Raw genomic sequence first — 20,485 nt, forward strand, 5'->3', positions numbered from 1 at the left:
GTGGTGGTTTCTGTGGCTGTGATGAGGTCCACTATGGGCAACTGTTGAGGAGAAATGGCAAAATTAAGTCCTTTGTCTAACACTTTCTTTTCAGGTTCAGTGAGATTCCTGAAGAGGATCATTAAGGGGTCCTTTGTCCCTCTTGGGCTTAAATTTGGGACTTTCCACCATTTGACCTTAGAACTGAAGAAGCTTCTCGGATGAGAGGTGAAATGTCTTCAAGCAACTTAAAGAAGTCCAGACGCTTTTCCCTCCAAGCTCCTTAGACCAGCGCTGCCCAACCCCTGGGCCACGGACTGGTACCGGGCCGCGAGAGTTGAGGCTCGGGTGTGAAATGTATGGTTTTCAGGGTTTTTATCGTTAACTCTGTTCCCCTGGGTTTTTTCCGTGTTGTAGTTGTGTGTCTTATTTTGAAAGAAATATGCACGCGTTACCATAGCGACCAGAGAGCATTAAGGGGCGGAGAGGAGGACGTTACTCTCAGTGTTGACGCATTTCAGGAGGAAGCTGCTAATAAAGTTACACAATTACACAGTGAATTCACGTTTATTATGATATTTACAAAATACCAGTGTTTTTGTCTCGGTCGTATCATTTTGTTGTATTTATCCGCCTTAAAGGCCGGTCCGTGAAAATATTGTCTGACATTATTTGGTATTTAAAATATTTATATGGTATTTAATTGTTAATTAATCTAACGCCCATAGACAGGTGACGTCACCCTGTGGTTTTTGCCGTGGCGTTTTGGAGCTGATGTTACAAGCGATGACTGGAGCTGCATGTTGTTGGTTAACAACTTGTTAACTGATGATCACATATGTAAAATATGGACAAACAAGACGCGTTTCTATAGACGAACACGGGGGTTTACTCGCTGAGAGTCCACGCAGACGTCCGTCCTCGGTTTGTTGAAATGATCCACATGAGAACAATAAATGTATCATTTCCTGCCGTGACGTACCGACACTAGTGTTTCACTGTTTCAGTAAAACTTCACACTGTGGATCCGCGCTCCCTGCCCTGTGCGCGCTCCCGACGCAGGGGATGGGGGGATACCCTAGCTTGGCACGGCAGGTTAAAGGCTGTTTCTACACTCGCTTCTATAGTTACAAGGCAGACGTGTGTTGCTTGTGTATTGGACATGTTGACATAGACAGCATATTGTGAGTAAACAGTGAAACCGGTTTGTGGAGGCTCCTCCCTTCAGGTGCAATGCTGTCCGACAGGTTTATTGTTTCCTGATCGTCTCAGCGCAATAAAGTGCGCAATGAAGTGGAGTAACTACTAGCTCTGTTTTTGGTGAAACCAAGAGAAATACGTTTGTTTTTCTTCAAGAAAGCTTTGACAGATGGAACAAACTGGAGCCAAATGGAGCAGCTGTGTTGGACAGGTCAGTGTTGGAGGAGCATCTTCATACTCGGGCTTCTAACTACAAGTGTTTTCACAGGTGCTCTTGCACTTTTTCCTGTGTAGTTTTGTGCTTCGACAGCCGCGTTATTGTTGCTGTGGATGAACGGACTGTCCCTCGTGCAGATGGCCCACTGCTCCGTCATATACAGACACCAACCAGGTAACCCACACCTGTCTCCTGTCACTTCATAAAAATTAGCTTTATAATTTGTGGTAATGCTTCAGTTACACAAACGTGCCTTGCAACAACAGCACGACTAGAGGAAAACCAAACTGCTCTTCTGTGAATCTGAGTAGTTTATTGCCATTAAACATCAGATGTTAAGTGAAATTAGAAGCAGCTCCTTGGTAGCAGAATGTAGAATAAATAACAATAAAAACAAATTCTATATAGCACCACTGCCTTTCCTATGAAGGAGTATTAGGGTGCCATTAAGAAAAAAGCAAAACAAAACATTGTTGTGAGAATAAAGTCAAAATTTTGAAATGTGTAGATTACAGCTGTTTCAAGACAAACTGCCACGGCTGCTATACCATCTACATATATATATATGTATATATATATATATATATATATATATATATATATATATATATATATATATATATATATGGTGTATATACATTCTGCTTTGTGTAGATGAGCGGTGAAGTTGCTACTTCAGACATCAGTTTCATCACTAGGAAGTGATTTCTCTTTAAGCACATAAACACAGTGGTGATGAGCAGGGCGCCATGAGGAGGAGAAAGGCAACCAGTCCTAATGCTCCATCCTACCTCTCTGTATGACCCAACTTCTAGTACGCTGGGCCTGCACAGCTCACTTGGATTGTTTGTGGTACAGATTGAAAAAAGTACTGGAAACATTAGCATCACACAGTTGTTCATCCACATATACACAATACAAATGTCTCATTCCCCCACATCGCTAACATGCTCCTTTGGAGTGAGATGTGACTGTGGTTGTCAGCATGAATCTCCAGGTAGGCTGTGCGTGAAACTAAACCTTGGTCAGCTGGAACTAACAGTCCCACAGCACCGAGCACCACAGGAAGCAGAATCCTGAAAGGATCTTTCACAGATACCTTAATACCACGCTACCATCTGAATGTTGCAGTAGAAATCAAGACTTATCACAGCAGGCAGCATTTTCTAATCTTCTGTGGTCTAATTTTGGTGAGCGTGTGTGTGAATTATACCTTCATTAGATCAGAAGTGTCAGAAATACTCAGCAACAACAACATTATTATTAATAACAATAATTACAATTATAATTCATAATATACATTTTTAGAAGTTGATAGGGAGACTGCTACCACACTGAAAATCTCCCGTTAGCATTAAAGTAGGTCCATGATGGACCTCCACAGAAAATTAGCATTCAAATGTAAATAACCCAGTTTTGTCCAGTTTCAGCCACCAGACACTCTCAGCTTTCACAGTTTGTTTTTTGTGATTTTGTGTGAAATCATAACACAACGTTGTTGTTGACGGCTATTTTTTTTAACATTTACATATGTGTGTGCAAGAAAATGCCGCTTCACTGTAAATGTGTTGGAACCGATTATCAGAGATGTGAATTTGGGAGCTCCTGAAATGCACTTATAAGTACTTGTTTACTGAAGTCAAAGCTTTGTTTGTGGAGAGCACAAGAGTTTTTAAGGATTACAATTTGAATCACCATTACTAGACTAAGCACGCACAGGAATACAAAAACTAACGAAGAGCAGAAATGGACATCTGAGCTCGAAAGCAACAAGGACTTTTTGCCAAGTTACTCATCCAGCGATGGAGCAGTCAAAACCAGCTTTGTGATTTTAAACAGAATCACAGAAAACCCCAGTATCCCACTGTCTGAGGAGTGTTTGGTGGGGTCTGATGGCTGAAGCTCCCTGAGTACATTTGAGAATGCATCCCTCGCCACATGAACCATAAAAAGAGGGGTCAGAGATACTGCAGGAAATCTGGAGCTTAGACAACAGACTAGAGAGTTTGACTTTTGATGTCCGTATGAGTTATGTTTTTGATTATCAGTGACAGTGAACTACACCCTGTAGGAGATCCAGTGTTGGTGGATGAGACAGAAGCTGCATCCTTCCTGTCCCGTTCACTGCTCTATAACAGCTGGGACTTTGAGCTGGTTGTGCCTGGTGATGTGGAGAGGGAGTGCATGGAAGAGATTTGCAACTACGAGGAAGCCAGAGAGATTTTTGAGGACACTGCGAAGACGGTGACTCTTCTTTGACTGTAGAACCTGTTTTTAATCTGGAGTCTTAGAATGAAAAACTATCAATTTAATTTAACAATTATTTACACTTTTATCACCTAAATATACATGTTTTTTTTATTTTAATATTTAAAATACAAAACCTTTTCTCTTAGTATTTGAGCAATTTGACTTAACTTATTCAAGGTGACCTCTTCATTTAATCTTCATTGGCTTCCATTTCTAGGAAAAATTTTGGAAAACGTACACCAATCAAGGTAATACTTTAGCATCACTATGCTAACCTTTTCATTTCATTGTTCAAATGTGCATACTAATGACGAATGTATTTTTTGTAGTAGTTGGGATGACACTTTCTTTTTTCCATATTGCTATTTTTTGTCGATTGTATATTTTGTATATTTTCTAATTTTGCTGTTTTATCTACGTCTTCAAACCTCCAACAGTATCACGACTGAAGTCATTGCTGTAGTGATTGGCTACAGATTGTCTGACTGAGTAACAGGAGAACTATTGAAGAAACATTTTTTGAGTGGGGTGATGATGTTTGTCTTTGAAGGTAGTGCAAACAGACTGGACGTGTCAGGTCTGGTGGCAGGGATCCTGGCTGTACTAGTGTCTGCTGTAATTGCCACGGTGCTGGGAGTGTACTGCTACAAAGCCAAGAAAAAGGGTGCACGGAGGTCTGGCCGGTACGTTTGCTCCGATGTGGATCATCTGGTAACAGAGAAATGTGGAACAAAGTGACACCCTAACCGACACCAGTAACATTTCCCAGTAAAGTCTTTTACAAACCAGTAGACCATTAAAAAAAAATACAAAGTAGACAAGAAGACAATATTAATCCCTTAATCTTAATCCAGAGTTTGTGCAAATTTATAATTATTTATTGTTATTTTTCCCTTAAAGGTCCAGGGGATGTGGGAAAGTAACACAAAGTGTCCGGGTTGAAAAAAGGAGACATGAAGGCAGAATTGTTTATTAAAGTTTATTAATATTTTTATTAGTAATTAAACCAAAAGAGATGGACAAACCACTGTCACCTTAAAAAATGAAAGAACAAAACTCAGGTATGGCTCACTAAAAATTGAAGCAAGTCAAAAAACTTTAAATGACAGAAAAATACAGAACTCACAGTCGTAGCATGGATGCATCAGAGAGCAACTTGGGGTTAGTATCTTGTCCAAGGATATGTGGCTATGTGTCGACCAGAGAAACCAGGGCCTGAACCACCAACCTTCTGATTACTAGATGACTTGCTCTACCGCCTGAGCCACAGTCACCCCATCAAGGCTCACTGGGACTAGAACTCTCCTTTTTTTTGGACCTAAGTACTTTTGCTTTAATGGTGAGTAGAGTCAGCTGTACCAGAATCACAGCAAAGATTTCTGGCACAACTTCACCTGCTTCCAAGGTGCATGGAGAGGATGAAAGAATTCACAAAGCAGGAACTCCAGCAACACTTAAGGGAAGATGAACAACTTTAATAATTGACCAACGCGTTTCGGCTTGTGGCCTTCATCAGGGTCACAAGCTGAAACGCGTCGGTCACTTATTAAAGTTGTTCATCTTCCATCCAGAATCAGAAAACTTTATTGATCACTAAGGAAATGATGTAGGTTACAGTTGCTCCAAGACACTAACAGACTAAAAAATTAAACAATACAATTTGTCACAGACTTTACAAATTTAAGAAATAGCACTAATTTATGCAAATCACTCAGTTATACCTATAAGGATTAGGAATAGGTGGCACCTAAGGCAGGGCACATGCTTAGTGTCTGACCTCACAGATGTGCTTCAGGAAAAATGGTCGAAACCTCCTGAACCTTCTCTGGAAAACCTTCCCAGAAGAGTTGAAGCTGTTATAGCTGCTAACGGTGGGCCGGCATCATATTAATCCCATGGATTAGAAATGGGATATCAGCCCAGTTTACATGACCAAATACAGGCAGACGACTAAATACTTTTGGCAATATAGTGTATAAACATTTTCACGTTTTTATGTTTGTTTATTAGCAATACAGCAACTAAAGGGGTTTAAAATTGGCGTGTTGTGCTGTGTGCTGTTCCAGACCTCCAGTACAAATTGCAGTAGATGGGCATACATCAGCTCCGGAGACGGTGCCCCTAGGTGGGATCACTGCACCCGGTCTGCCTAGCTACAACGATGCCCTGAACCACAGTGGGCAGCACGATGCTCCACCACCACCATATTCAGGGTAAGTGGAAGGCAAAGCGTGCACACACAAGGAACACTGGAAAGACTGACTACCAAGAGTACTAAGACATTCTGGTGAGAGAAGCACAACACATGTTGTGTATTTATACAGGGGAAGGTGACTAATTGGAAACAGGTGTAACAAATTCAACACAAGTGAAACTGATTGAGTAAAGACACAATTACAAAGAAGGGAAAGCAAGCAGGTTGCAGATGAGTGTTTAATTTAACTGTCAAATGTACTCATGTTTGCAGTAAATGAAATGGCATACAAATTTGAAATATTTGTATAGATATTGGCACTTGGTGTCCCAGGCAATGTCTAAATAACTTTGGTCCACTTATCTAGAAGATGAAGAACATGGAACCATCCATATATGCACTACACTGATTATAGTATGATAATCAATGACAATCATGATGCGAGAAAGTCTATATGAGTGGTGTAAAGTGGTGTATGCAGTGGTGTTTGCAAGTGTATGGTATGTGTTGTATGTGCACATCGAAAATGAAATGATACTTCAAACAATACCAAATGTGTGTGATGGCATGAAGAAAGCAATCACACATTCACTTCAATTCAATCCAATTTTATTTATACAGCTCAAAATCACAACAACAGTCATATTGTGCAGTAGATCCTACAACAATACATACAGAGAAAAACCCAACAATCATATGACCCCCTATGAGCAGCACTTTGGCGACAGTGGGAAGGAAAAACTCCCTTTTAACAGGAAGAAACCTCCAGCAGAACCAGGCTCAGGGAGGGGCGGGGCCATCTGCTGCGACCGGTTGGGGTGAGAGAAGGAAGACAGGATAAAGACATGCTGTGGAAGAGAGACAGAGGTTAATAACAGATATGATTCAGTGCAGAGAGGTCTGTTAACACATAGTGAGTGAGAAAGGTGACTGGAAAGGAAAACTCAATGCATCATGGGAATCCCCGGCAGCCTACGTCTATTGCAGCATAACTAAGGGAGGATTCAGGGTCACCTGGTCCAGCCCTAACTATATGCTTTAGCAAAAAGGAAAGTTTGAAGCCTAATCTTGAAAGTAGAGATAGTGTCTGTCTCCTGAATCCAAACTGGAAGCTGGTTCCACAGAAGAGGGGCCTGAAAACTGAAGGCTCTGCCTCCCATTCTACTTTTAAATACTCTAGGAACAACAAGTAGGCCTGCAGAGCGAGAGCGAAGTGCTCTAATAGGGTGATATGGTACTACAAGGTCATTAAGATAAGATGGGGCCTGATTATTTAAGACCTTGTATGTGAGGAGCAGGATTTTGAATTCTGGATTTAACAGGAAGCCAAAACAGGAGAAATCTGCTCTCTCTTTCTAGTCCCTGTCAGGACTCTTGCTGCAGCATTTTGGATCAGCTGAAGGCTTTTCAGGGAGTTTTTAGGACTTCCTGATAATAATGAATTACAGTCGTCCAGCCTGGAAGTAATAAATGCATGAACTAGTTTTTCAGCGTCACTCTGAGACAGGATATTTCTAACTTTAGAGATGTTGCACAAATAGTTCAGTTCTCTTATTTGCTTTCAAACTAACTGCACCCCCGTCTTTCTAAAAACCTGTGCCTTTTTTTTAATAGGAACGGAAACAGCTGGACGTTCATTGATCATGCTGCTATTCACAAAGTTTTTCTTCCTGTCTTTGACCACAGGGGTGCGCCGTCGGTATCTGCTGATCCAGGTGACAATGAATGAAAGCCCTGCAGGTCACTGTGTGAAACCTTAACACTGATGGTTTGGGGAAAATTTCTGGTTGTTTTTTTAAAATATACATATTTTCCTTAGGAGTGCAGTTCAAAGACAGTCCCAAAGTGGACCATAGCTAATCATTTGTCACTAGTCTGATCACTTAAGACTTCGTTTTTGTGCTGTGTTTGTGCATTTGTGTTCAAGAAAAACCAAGATGCATTTTATATAATAAATCATGTAACAATTTCACATGCCTCCAGTCATTGTATAACTTGTTGTGACTTGCAAAGCCAGCAAATAAGCATGCAAGTAGTAGATTAAATTAGAATCACGAGGAAGTTCTTCTGGACATGTTTGCAGCCTTTGTGTTGTTTGTCATAGAAAGGTAAAACTGCTGTAGAAGCTTAGTTTTTGTTTTGTGTTTACAACTGTCTACAGCACACTGCGAAGGCGTGCATGCGTGTAAGAGAGAAGGCGATCACGCCAGCCAAGTCATTCTTCTTAAAAATGGCGTCATGTGAACAAAACGCAAAAAGAGCGAGTAAGCTGCAGCTATCGGAGCAGCGTGAATATAATTTCTCTTACTAAAGCTGCGACGTGGAGCATCTGTTCGGCTTAACACGAGAGACAATAGACAGTTAAATATACGGGGAGAGGAGGGGGGAGGAGGTGCTCCTGTCCGCCGCGGTTCCCCACACCGCCCCCGATCCCCACTCAGTCTACAGGCTTGTCAAGCAGAGGAATAAACAGAATCGGGCGCTGGAAGTGAAGATATCCCCCCTCCCTCCCGCTCACTATCTGTGCATCTTCATCCAGCTCTTTCTTTCATGGAGAGGAATTATCCCGCTTCGGGCTTCGGAGATCTGGGGACTGGGACGGGATGGAGTTACGAGAGATCGGCCAAAGCAAGGTAAGCTTCGGTGGCCGAAGCATGGGGAGCGCTGTTTTCTGACTGCCGGTAAGCTTAAGAGGCTCTGACAATGCCGTGGCATAGCGCTGACTGCGCCGAGTATTTAGCCCGGCTGCACGGCCACCAGGCTCAGGTACAGCCAGCCGTTATTTTATTGGGGGCAAGGTTAACAGTGATGCGAAGACGGACAGGGGTGGACCGCGGGTTGGTAGAGGACGGTTTCGTTATTGAACAAACCAAAACAGTCCCCCCACATACACACATGTATGAGTGCATCAGTGTTCAGCACTGCATTGTCTCCGCTGCACACGAACACAAGCATGACAGCCACGGTCACCGGGCATAGTCCACACATGAAAGCGTGTATGCAAACGAAACACTGTGCCAAACACAGCGCAGTCATGGATACACGAGCCTTTATTCAGTGAAACTAACGCACTGCCGTTTCTCTGTAAAAGAGAAACTAATTCATTAACAATAGAACTCAGTGCGGTTGTTTGACTACAACACACAGGCTGGCAGCTACTATTAAGCTGACATTAGCCGCTATCATTAGGCATCTTGAGCATTACCCAGTGTCTGACAGCACATTTCTCCGGAGCAGACAGCGTGCAGCCTGTCCCCATCACATTACCAACCTGCCCAATAAGGCGGTGACTTCAATGGTAAATAAGAAAAAGCAAAGAAATTCCGCTGCAGGCAGTGATCAGCTGATTCCTTATATGGCTGTGCTGTTGTATAAAACACGGTCTTATTAAAGTTAGCAAGCTCCTGTTAGCCTAGCTGCACATTAGTGGTTGCCTTGGCAACAACAACAGTCTCAGAGCGCTTCTCTGTTAGCACTGGCTCTTATTAAGTCTGGCAGTATGACTGTGATTTGAATAGATTAGTTATAGATTTATAAAAACAAGGCAAAGACTGATTCTTATGCCATCATGTGTATAATATTTGTCTTCATATTTTAACTGTAACGACATGAAGTCAGAAGTAAAGTCTTGTTCACAGTCAGATGTTCATGTAACGTACACAGCAGCCTTTCAGTGTCTCGCAGTGTAAACATTACATCAGACAACTCTTGTTCCCAGTGTCTTTTCAGTGAATCCCTTCAGTGAAATTAAAAAAAACCACTCTCCGTTGAAAAGCACTTATTCTTGATTCCCCCGAGATGCTGCATTTGACTCCTCTCTCAGTGTTAGTCTCCTCCTGGGACTAGAGTGAAATGGGTGCACGCAGCACCTCCTTGTTTGCCTGCCACTCATAATAGACACGTAATAAGACATCTGTTGACTGGAGCTAATAGCATGACTAATGTTTCTTCACTAGTCTGTAAATGGTAAATGGACTGGTTCTTATAGAGCATAATAGACACATTTTTACTCTGAGCATACAACTAATTCATTCACCCAAGAACTTTTTCTAACATTCATACACATTCACACTCCAAAGGATGCATTGCCCAGGGACACTTGACATGCAGATTGGTGGAGCCTGGGATCGAACCACCAACCTTCCAGTTAGTAGCTGACCTGCTCTACCACCTGAGTTACAGCCACCCACCCCGCAAGTCTGTATTGGGCTGAGCTGTGTTTTAGCTCAGTGAGATGAGCAGCCGTTCTGAGACTGGGAGGCTGGAGTTCAAATCCCGCTTATGGCAACATTTCTTTCAGTTCACAGTTAAACTTTTTAAACTATTTTCAGCACAAATCCCAGCTTTTTCAGCTGTTTTCAGCAAAAACCTCTTTCCAGCAGAAATTCTGCTGATTCACCTCTTTTCAGCAGAATTTTAAATCTGGGACTCTCCACCATTTGACCCTTAGAACTGAAGAAGCTTCTCGGATGAGAGGTGAAACGTCTTCAAGCAACTCAAAGAAGTCCAGACGCTTTTCTTTCCAAGCTCCTTAGTCTCTCATTCCTTATATCAAGACTGGAGATCACACTACTGATTTCAGTTCATTTAATATGTGAGTGCACAGATTCATTCTCAACTGGACATAAACAATGATCAAAGGTTGTATATATGATGAATTCATCCAATCCCAGCCTCTAACACAGTGCGCTGAATCTTAGCTTTGAATGTCCAGTATATTCTAATCAGTGCAATTTAAGCATTCACTGAACCTACAGTATCTACACCTGTGTGGCAAATGTCGTGGTAAAGACACAGATAATGAAATTTAATTATTAATACAATATACATCATGAAAAATCGAAAGCTGAAATTGATTCAGTTTAGTACTTTTCTCTGTATACTCTGTGATTATATTCAGCACTTTCCACTTCTCCCCCAAAACATGCCTTCCTTCTAAAGTTGTCATTTCAAGAATATTTTCTGTGTTGAGCTGTGCATGACTTGATGTTTGTCACACGAGTCACGGTCATCCTAGTGGGCCCTGGTACTGTCATTATTATGTTCTCTGCAGACAGTTTTGGCTGATGCATATTTGTGCCATGATACGCTGTGTCCAGGCAGGAATTGGACCCAAATGCCTGTGTCTGCCACCGGCTCACTCCTTGGCGGCCGCTTATCGGGGTCCTGGAGCCTGGGGCTCGCTCGGGCCACTTCGGAGGTGGGGTGCCCCCGGCCTCTCGGCCTGGGGCTCGGTCACTCAGGCACAGCTGGCTGCCGGCGGAGCTCACGGGCGCTCACTGCAACTCCCCCTGGCTTCTGCTCCGCGGCTGCTGAGTGAGCCCTCATCTGGGACTCTCCTCAGCTCTTTCTGGGACAGTGGCGCGGCTGCCCCTCTGTTGGTCTTCCTTGGTCTCTTGTGTTCTGGGGGCCTCTGGATGTCTGGAGTTTTGATCTCCTCCATACCTGCTTCATGCCCTGGAGGACGGGGCTGTGGCCCCCCCACACCCTCTAGCAGATCATTACATGAAGGAACCTTTTAAAAACAAGCGCGTCCATGCTCACAGGTGTACACACGGGTGATCACACCCACAAACTACACCCTTTTTGGCTCCTACCTCAAAGCACACTGTGCGCTGTCGATCTTATGTGCTGCACAATAATGTTTAATATTTAGTATTTACTGTTACATTCCCATAGATCATCGTGATGTTGTTTATTGTATTGCTCTCTTTTTCTTCTTTCTTTCTCAACAGGTGATCCAGGTGATTGATAGATGCATTTTTTGTCTGCTTATTTTGTTGGTTTTTGTTTTTTGCCCTTTATCCCCGTCCCTCTTCCCCGCTGTTTTTCTTTCCCTTTCTTTCTCTCCTTTGTTTTCCCCACTCAAGTCTGTCCCGTATTTAACAAGTGGAATAAAAAAAAGGTGAATCAAATAGACCATTACGGCAAGGTCAGGATGGTCCATTTGGTAAAGTAAATCCGTTGGGCATCTTTCTTCGCCTTTAGACAATAATTCTGATGCAAAAGAACCAAACGGGACAGGCAAGAAATAAAAAAAAGGAATTGGACCCAAATGCAAGCTCACGGAGCTGGGAAATACTAACTCGGAGAGACACAGGGAAAGTCACACAGTTTGAGGAAGGACGTGACACAGAACTGAGGGAGACAGACATAAATACACAGAAGGATAACGAGGGACGTGGGAGCACATGGGGAGCACAGGTGACACTGATAATCTTAATGAGACAGGGCAGGCGCAAACACAACGTGACGTACACTGACGGGAGCTATCAAAGTAAAACAGGAAGTACACAGAGACACAGACAGGAATGGAAGAGAGAACACAGGGAGAGCACAGACATAGCAGGCTGGGGAAAACACAAGGAGGAGAAATGAGGCATGGGAACTCACAGATACACGGAGGGGGGACACGGGGTAAGGAAACGAGGGGCAATCTAATATGCAACATCTAAACAGAATAACCTAGTGACTCAGCTATGCTCCAATCCCTCCATATTGTGGCCAATCAGATGCCAGGATATAGGATAATATCATTATGTGAAAAACAGAGAGGGTGAGAGACGCGACAGTCAAGTGGAGCGTGCGTCTGTCCTCTCAGTGAGTGAGTGAGACAGTAGACAGCGGTGAGGAGGGCTGTGCGAAAGCAAAAACACATAAATGTGCCTGACACCCGTAAACGAAGCAGCAGCTGGCTGCAGTTTAAAGACTTTTTTTGTCTATGTTGAATTAAGGAACTGACAAGAATAGCTGACATAGATAATAAGGGAAGAGGAGGAGAAATAAAGGCAGTGGATTCTAATCTGGAGTGGCATTAATACAACCAGGGAGGGGCACTGGGGTCGTGGTAGAGTTCTATGTGGAAACGTAGAACTGGTCCATGGTGATGACAGCATGGGAGGTCTTGAGTGAAGCTTCATTGAACTGGGAATTCAATTTATTTATCCATCCATCCATCCATTCGCGTCCGCTTATCCTGTTCAGGGTCGCAGGGGGCGCTGGAGCCTATCCCAGCTGTCATAGGGCGAGAGGCGGGGTACACCCTGGACAGGTCGCCAGTCTGTCGCAGGGCCAACACACAGAGACAGACAACCATTCGCACTCACATTCACTCGCACATTCACACCTATGGGCAATTTGGATTAACCAATTAACCTATCCCCACTAAGTGCATGTCTTTGGACAGTGGGAGGAAGCCGGAGTACCCGGAGAGAACCCACGCAAACACGGGGAGAACATGCAAACTCCTCACAGAAAGACCCCGGCCTGATGGTGGAATTGAACTCAGGACCTTCTTGCTGTGCGGCAACAGTGCTAACCACCGTGCCACCGTGCTGCCCGTGTCAATTTTTTATACAGCGTCAAATCACAGCAACAGTCGTCTCAAGGTGCTTTACAGTGGGGCAAAAAAGTATTTAGTCAGCCACCGATTGTGCAAGTTCCCCCACTTAAAATGATGACAGAGGTCAGTAATTTGCACCAGAGGTACACTTCAACTGTGAGAGACAGAATGTGAAAAAAAAATCCATGAATCCACATGGTAGGATTTGTAAAGAATTTATTCGTAAATCAGGGTGGAAAATAAGTATTTGGTCACCTCAAACAAGGAAAATCTCTGGCTCTCACAGACCTGTAACGTCCTCTGTAAGAAGCTTTTCTGTCCCCCACTCGTTACCTGTATGAATGGCACCTGTTTGAACTCATCATCTGTATAAAAGACACCTGTCCACAGCCTCAAACAGTCAGACTCCAAACTCCGCCATGGCCAAGACCAAAGAGCTTTCGAAGGACACCAGGAAAAGTATTGTAGACCTGCACCAGACTGGGAAGAGTGAATCTACAATAGGCAAGCAGCTTGGTGTGAAAAAATCAACTGTGGGAGCAATCATCAGAAAATGGAAGACATACAAGACCACTGATAATCTCCCTCGATCTGGGGCTCCACGCAAGATCTCATCCCGTGGGGTCAAAATGATCATGAGAACGGTGAGCAAAGATCCCAGAACCACACGGGGGGACCTGGTGAATGACCTGCAGAGAGCTGGGACCAAAGTAACAAAGGTCACCATCAGTAACACACTACAACGGCAGGGAATCAAATCCCGCAGTGCCAGACGTGTTCCGCTGCTGAAGCCAGTGCATGTCCAGGCCCGTCTGAAGTTTGCCAGAGAGCACATGGATGATACAGCAGAGGATTGGGAGAATGTCATGTGGTCAGATGAAACAAAGTAGAACTTTTTGGTATAAACTCAACTCGTCGTGTTTGGAGGAAGAAGAATACTGAGTTGCATCCCAAGAACACCATACCTACTGTGAAGCATGGGGGTGGAAACATCATGCTATGGGGCTGTTTTTCTGCCAAGGGGACAGGACGACTGATCCGTGTTAAGGACAGAATGAATGGGGCCATGTATCGTGAGATTTTGAGCCAAAACCTCCTTCCATCAGTGAGAACTTTGAAGATGAAACGAGGCTGGGTCTTCCAACATGACAATGATCCAAAACACACCGCCCGGGCAACAAAGGAGTGGCTCCGTAAGAAGCATTTGAAAGTCCTGGAGTGGCCTAGCCAGTCTCCAGACCTCAACCCCATAGAAAATCTGTGGCGGGAGTTGAAAGTCCGTGTTGCTCGGCGACAGCCCCAAAACATCACTGCTCTCGAGAAGATCTGCATGGAGGAATGGGCCAAAATACCAGCTACTGTGTGTGCAAACCTGGTAAAGACCTATAGTAAACGTTTGACCTCTGTTATTGCCAACAAAGGTTATGTTACAAAGTATTGAGTTGTATTTTTGTTATTGACCAAATACTTATTTTCCACCCTGATTTACGAATAAATTCTTTACAAATCCTACCATGTGGATTCATGGATTTTTTTTTCACATTCTGTCTCTCACAGTTGAAGTGTACCTCTGGTGCAAATTACTGACCTCTGTCATCATTTTAGGTGGGGGAACTTGCACAATCGGTGGCTGACTAAATACTTTTTTGCCCCACTGTACATTGCAAGGTAGACCCTACAATAATACATAGAGAAAAAAGAAGAAAAATGTTTTGATTTTCTTCACTGACCTGGGTGACACTTTTAGAGAATTGACCCTGTAGCGAGATCTGGTCAGCAGCAAGTGGCTAAATTCCAACGATTCAAAGAGAATTGCAATTCCCGGTGTAGAATTTCGACCAGAGACAAGAGGATGTCGCCAATGTCTTCACCGGGTGGTGATGTTGTTTTCGGGGAGTCTTCTGGGCAATTTCTCTGAACATGGTGTCTCGTTCTTGGAAAGAGGAGCTCTGTGCCTTCTTAACATCGAAGCACTAGTCAGTGTATTCCTGGAGAGCATCCAAATTGTCCTCGCTGGCCTTCAGAGTGTTGGAAATGATTATGCAGATGTGTTATCTGTCAATTGTTTGGTGTATTTTAAGCTTCAAAAATATGTGTTTAATTCTGAGCCACCATTCATTTTTCCCCACCATGTCTCTGCTTACTCTGGATGGCATTATATTGGGCTCCAGTAATACTTTGTGGAGTCTTCCTGTTTTTATCTTGGTAATTCTTGTTCACTGTGTCTTATGTTTAGTTTTACTTCAGCAACACAAGGACACGTACACATACACAGTGTTGCGGAGTTGGAGATGTTTCATTTAGAGCTTTCTTTAGTGAGATTACTGGTGCAGCTTTTCTGCTATCCAACTCCTGGGACGGCTTTCCCTCCTGTGCCACTGACTTCCTGATAAAGGGAGTGTCTGATTGTCCGATCACCACCAGCTGCCCTGCCAGCCTTTGAGTTTATCTTTTGTCTTCCGAGCCCTACATTTGGGTCCAGATCCTGCCTGCCACACAATGGTACCATGACTGGTGTCCTCTGTTAAGAGTATTCAAGTACTAAGACTGAGCTTGAAATGAAAACAGTTTTCTGTGATCCAAGCTTTCCAATCTGTTAATGAACTTTGTTTTTCCAAACTAGCTGTGTTTTGTGTTCACAGCCTGGTGACTGTGAAAATGAGCTGGGTATCTTTGAGTCCAACATGAAAATTCAGGCTTTATTTTCTAAGCCAGTCTGTGTTAATTCTGAGTTTTGTTGTTAAAAACTGTTTTCTGCTCCTGAGCTGGCGAAATCAGAGACTGTTTCTCTGTGTTGGGGTCTCGATAAAAACTGTACCTCAACTGGTATCTCCAGCGACCTCCAAGTGTACTTGGAGTATCCCGTTTGCTTGAGTTGGCTGCATGTCCTGCTCCAGCACCCTTGAGTATCTTGAGTATCCTGCATCCTCAGAGTGTCCCGAGTATCCAGAGCCCACGTTGCCAGAACCTGTGGTTTCAACACTGCCAGAGCACAAGGATTTGCGCCTCAATGACAGGCCATTTACCAAGATTCTGGAGGGGTTCTGCCTCCTCCATCATCACCACACTCCTTCCAAATCATCTGTTTCCTTGTCGCCGTCATCAGCTGCCAGCTAAGGCACGGTGCCCCATCACCTCTGCTGATGTCAGTCCCTAGCCAAGCCTCCAGAGGGTCTTCTTTGACATAGTTCCTGGTCTCCAGAGGTCCTGGACCAGAGGGTCTCTTATGATGCAGTTGCTCGACCATCAGATGAGTTCCACCTCAGCCTATCCTCTCTGGTCTATCCTCCTGAGGGGTCCCATCTTTGGTGCTGGCCTCTTTCACACTGCCCGCCAGCCAAGCCTTCTGAGGGGGTCCATCTCTGCTGTTGCCAGTGTCCCGTCTGGCTTCCACTTTCACTGGCCTCCTAAGCAATGAAAGTGGAAGCCTGGATATGTAAAGCGCTTTGGGGTCCTTAGGGACTAGTAAAAAAAGCGTTATATAAATAGAGGCCATTTACAGGCCAAGCATCCCCTTCACTCCTGGGGCACCCTGTGAGGATCCAGTTTCCTGTCAATCTCAGACTTCAGATGTTTTGTCAAGATAGTGTAGATAGTTTGTCTACTTTACTTGAAGAACTTCTGAAAGGGAAGACTTTGCTGAACGGAAGTCTTCAGTAAGATCTCCGATCTGTGCCACACAAGTTGATGGCTGAAAAGTTTGCTACATGTTTCGTAGTAGACTGGAAGGTACGGGAATAGTTGACTCACCCTTTTAATCTTATTTGCCTTTCTATTGTTTTGTATATATTCCTCTAGACTGTATATATTGCTTTTGTTGGCTATTTATTTTTGATGTCTTTTTAAAAAAATATTATTCCTGCACCGTTGGTGTGGAGCACCTATAATTTTGTTATACATGTACAGTCACATTAAAGGGCTATTCTATTCTATTCTATTCTATTCTATTCTATGTTATCATTACCATTATTTTTTGTTCTTCTGATTTTTTTTTTTTTAAAGATAAACACTGTGTGGATTTGTTGACTGTGTAGTAGGCCTCATGGGTGGGCAGGTAGGGATGGGAACATTCTTTGTACAACAACTTTCATATAGCCATTCTGAATACCTGGTCCATGCTTGAATTACTTATAAGCTTGCAATTCGTTATTACCAAACTATTTAAAAAGCCCCCTGAAAAGTATTTTGAAGAAGACATTTTGAAATGAAGAAATTTTATATTTCGAGAATATACTTTTTTTTAAAGTATATTATATATACAGATTAAATGTAGCAATTTTATGAATTTTACTGATGTAATCAAATGTTTTGGTGTACAACAATAGAATCAAATTAAACTGTTAATACACTTATACTTGTCATGTCATGAATATTATTGGGGTCTTTACTAAAACAAACAAACAAACAGTAATTTCATTCACATTACTTGTTAGTTTTCCTAAAAGTAATGCAGCATGTTACTGAATTTCTCACTGGAGAAAGTAGTGTACTTATTACATTACTTATTACATTACTTTCACGTTATTTTGTAAGATAACCTGCAGTGCATTATCACATAATAGACCTTTTTCACATTTTTTTTTTTATCGGAAGTTGCTCATAACAAGCAGCAGGACATCCTAATATGTAGTGATAAGTAGATAGTAGATTTCTTCTTTGCAGGTAAGATGAAATGGCACCGTGTAAATATCAAAGTTTTGCAGCATGCCAGGCTGTTCTTGTTGTACACAAAAACAGCCCTACTTATCTTTTCATTCATTCCTGGTTGGGACAGCTGTTAAGAAGAAATAGATACAAGTGATCAGAAGACAGGAGGTGCTGAATTTGCACTTATGCAATAGACATAAATGCAATAAGCAATGAAGATTATTTCAGTGGCTGCACAATCAGTTGTCAAAAAAGTAGTGTTGTCCCAAGCCTTTTCTCTTAAAAAAGTTCTACTCCACCACTGAAAAGCAGTCATTATATGAAATGACGAATAAACGTCAATCTGCCGCATCTTAGCCTGGTGAAGGTAGCGATATGGCTGCTACTGCTGTGAAGCTGGATCATGACTGCGTGATACACCCATCCGCTGGTAAGCTTTTGCCTCATGGATATTAGGTTGTTCAATGTGTATGGTAATGTTATATGTACTGTTAAAGAATTTACTGTTAAATGCCTCTCGGCCCAAACAACAACTCATCTGTTACATAACTTGTTCACAAAATTCACGTAGCAGTATCTAGCAGTACGTTTGTAACTAGCCTGTTCGGAGTCTTCCATGTTAATTAGGTAATATGCATGCACTCACAGATTTCAATCAATCCACATACATATTTCAGTGACATTCACTTGTCAAGTATTGTAAATATGTTATCTTAGTAGTATTTTAGGATCTTTATCTTGCAATATAAAGTGCCTTGAAGCAACTGTTGGGATTTGGCGCTAGCTGAAAAAAACAAATAAACCCAAACTGAATTGAAGTGAATTATCAGTTTCATCAGTTTACTGCATTGTAACAGCTGCTTTCTAGCTGTTGGGGATTCTGGGAGTGGAATCTGCAGGCATGTTGTTAACGAGATGTTTTGGTTATGATTGCTCTTCTGTGGTCTGTTCACAGGTAGTGGAAATATGCCAAGACTATTATTTTATTGTATTTAATTTCTTTATCTCTACAGGTGCCCTGGATGAGGCTGGGAATCTAAGACCTGGAAACCAGGTTGGAAGACGTAGTTCTGCCATCTCCTGCCCTGTTCAGCCGATAGTATGCATCAGATGGACAAATAAAACTCTGCACTAAATTTGCATCCAAGTGTCTTTAGGATCTTTTGCATAATCTACTTCTCAACTAGTGTACTGGACCAAAACAAAGAAGGTAGGTGAGAAAGCCTGCCTGACCCTAACCCTCCCCCAAAGCATAACATGAACCGATGAGTTTCTGATATACTCCATGAAGGGTACTACTGATATTAAGGAGCAACTCCTTGCTTACATGTTTAAACTGTGCATTGCCACAGTCAGGAGAAATACCATTACCTGGGCCAATTATCTTTGCATTGTGTTCATTCTCACTTGATATCTAGAGAAGCAGGGAAAAAGTCAAGCCCGCCATGTCCCTGAAATTCTAGGTGTGCCAATGTCAGGTTCATGTTGGACTGCACAGAGATCACCCTGGAGACAACCTCTTCCCTGACCTTACAGTGACGAGCATTCTTTAATTACAAAAACAGGACAACATTGAAATGGCTGATTGTAGTGTCTTTAGCAAATAACCACATGGGAAAAGGTGAGAGGTTATAAAGGCAAGAGCTTAGTTCAATTTAGTGCAAAGTACAAATGCAAATGTGTTATAATAGTACAGGTCTAAGTTAGCCTTCAATTCAACAATAAATACTTCATCAAACTCTTTCCACAGTTAAGCTTGTTTCGGGTATCAGTGACAAGGTTGTGTCATACCAGTCCCATAATTGCCGTTCTGGCCTGAACTCGCCGGTAGTGGTCAAGTAGAGGATCCAAATGCAGACTCTTGGAGACAAAGGCAGACTGACATAATATATACACAGGAGGGTGATTACGTGAGTGGAGTCAGCTGGGAGTTAGACAGAACGACAGATGGGAAGCAAAACTGAACATCAAAATAAAACAGCAAACAGAAACACTGACAGACTAAGAAACATAAGCTTGACACAGACAACAGGTAAACAAAGAAAGAGATGACGGACTTGGAAGATACGAAATGACAAAATACAGAGGTCACCGTAAGAGGACAGGAGGGAGACACTAAAGCAGTGGTTCTTAAGCTGGCTTCGATCGAACCCTAGGGGTTCGGTGAGTCGGTCTCAGGGGTTCGGCAGAGCCTCCGCTGTGACATGCACGGCTCATTTTGCGCACCAGTAAAAAAACATGATGTTACGACCCAGCTCTGCTAGGCGGCGGCGGACGTAACATAAACGAGCCCAGAGACCAAGGAGTTAGATAGGAAGACAAACATAAGGTTTATTAACACAACTGAAATCCGTTAGTGAAACAACACACTAGGCAGCAGAGTAACTTTAACCAAACACCACGATTAATAACACCAGTAGAGCACTGCTCTACTAAACGTCTCGCAGGAGGCAACACAAAACAAAGGCAAAAGGGAGGGACTCTCTGTACAGTCTGTTCAAATCAACAAGTCCCTCGACGAATGAAGACTCCTCAGCCTTTTATACTATCAGGTAACTGCAGTCAGCTGTGTCATAGTCCTAACTGCAGACAGCTGTGTCACTTGTCCGTCGTACTCCAGGCTCCTGCAGCAGCCAATGGTGTGCGCAGTCTGACA

The 20,485-nt window shown here is 43.0% G+C and overlaps 2 protein-coding genes across 6 annotated transcripts in view; both read left to right on the plus strand.

Annotated features, from left to right (window-relative positions):
* Nucleotides 1-729: 729 nt before the first annotated feature.
* On the plus strand, nucleotides 730-7,766 carry prrg2 (proline rich Gla (G-carboxyglutamic acid) 2). 2 transcript variants are annotated; one of them, XM_014330028.2, is made up of 7 exons: nucleotides 730-1,390; nucleotides 1,474-1,570; nucleotides 3,445-3,640; nucleotides 3,864-3,894; nucleotides 4,197-4,329; nucleotides 5,713-5,859; nucleotides 7,527-7,766. In XM_014330028.2, the coding sequence occupies exons 1-7, from the start codon at nucleotides 1,369-1,371 to the stop codon at nucleotides 7,567-7,569; spliced, it is 669 nt and encodes a 222-aa protein (XP_014185514.1). In that variant the 5' UTR covers nucleotides 730-1,368; the 3' UTR covers nucleotides 7,570-7,766. The 2 variants fall into 2 exon arrangements, with proteins under 2 accessions (XP_014185514.1, XP_005949590.1); XM_005949528.3 differs by having other exon boundaries at nucleotides 928-1,390; nucleotides 3,468-3,640.
* A 175-nt stretch (nucleotides 7,767-7,941) lies between these two features.
* LOC102299476 (proline-rich protein 12) overlaps nucleotides 7,942-20,485 on the plus strand; it is a 54,477-nt gene continuing 41,933 nt past the window's right edge. For all 4 annotated transcript variants that reach the window (XR_006053153.1, XM_014330029.2, XM_042215057.1 and 1 more), the window contains exon 1: nucleotides 7,942-8,473. Coding sequence is in view for 3 of the 4 variants with exons in the window: in XM_014330029.2 (XP_014185515.1) it covers nucleotides 8,391-8,473 (83 nt within the window). In the remaining variant the exon portion in view is untranslated. The remainder of the gene's footprint in view (nucleotides 8,474-20,485) is intronic.

The sequence above is a fragment of the Haplochromis burtoni genome, unplaced genomic scaffold (genome assembly GCF_018398535.1).
Source record: "Haplochromis burtoni strain Fernald_Lab_line unplaced genomic scaffold, NCSU_Asbu1 Contig_651, whole genome shotgun sequence".
NCBI lineage: Eukaryota > Metazoa > Chordata > Actinopteri > Cichliformes > Cichlidae > Haplochromis > Haplochromis burtoni.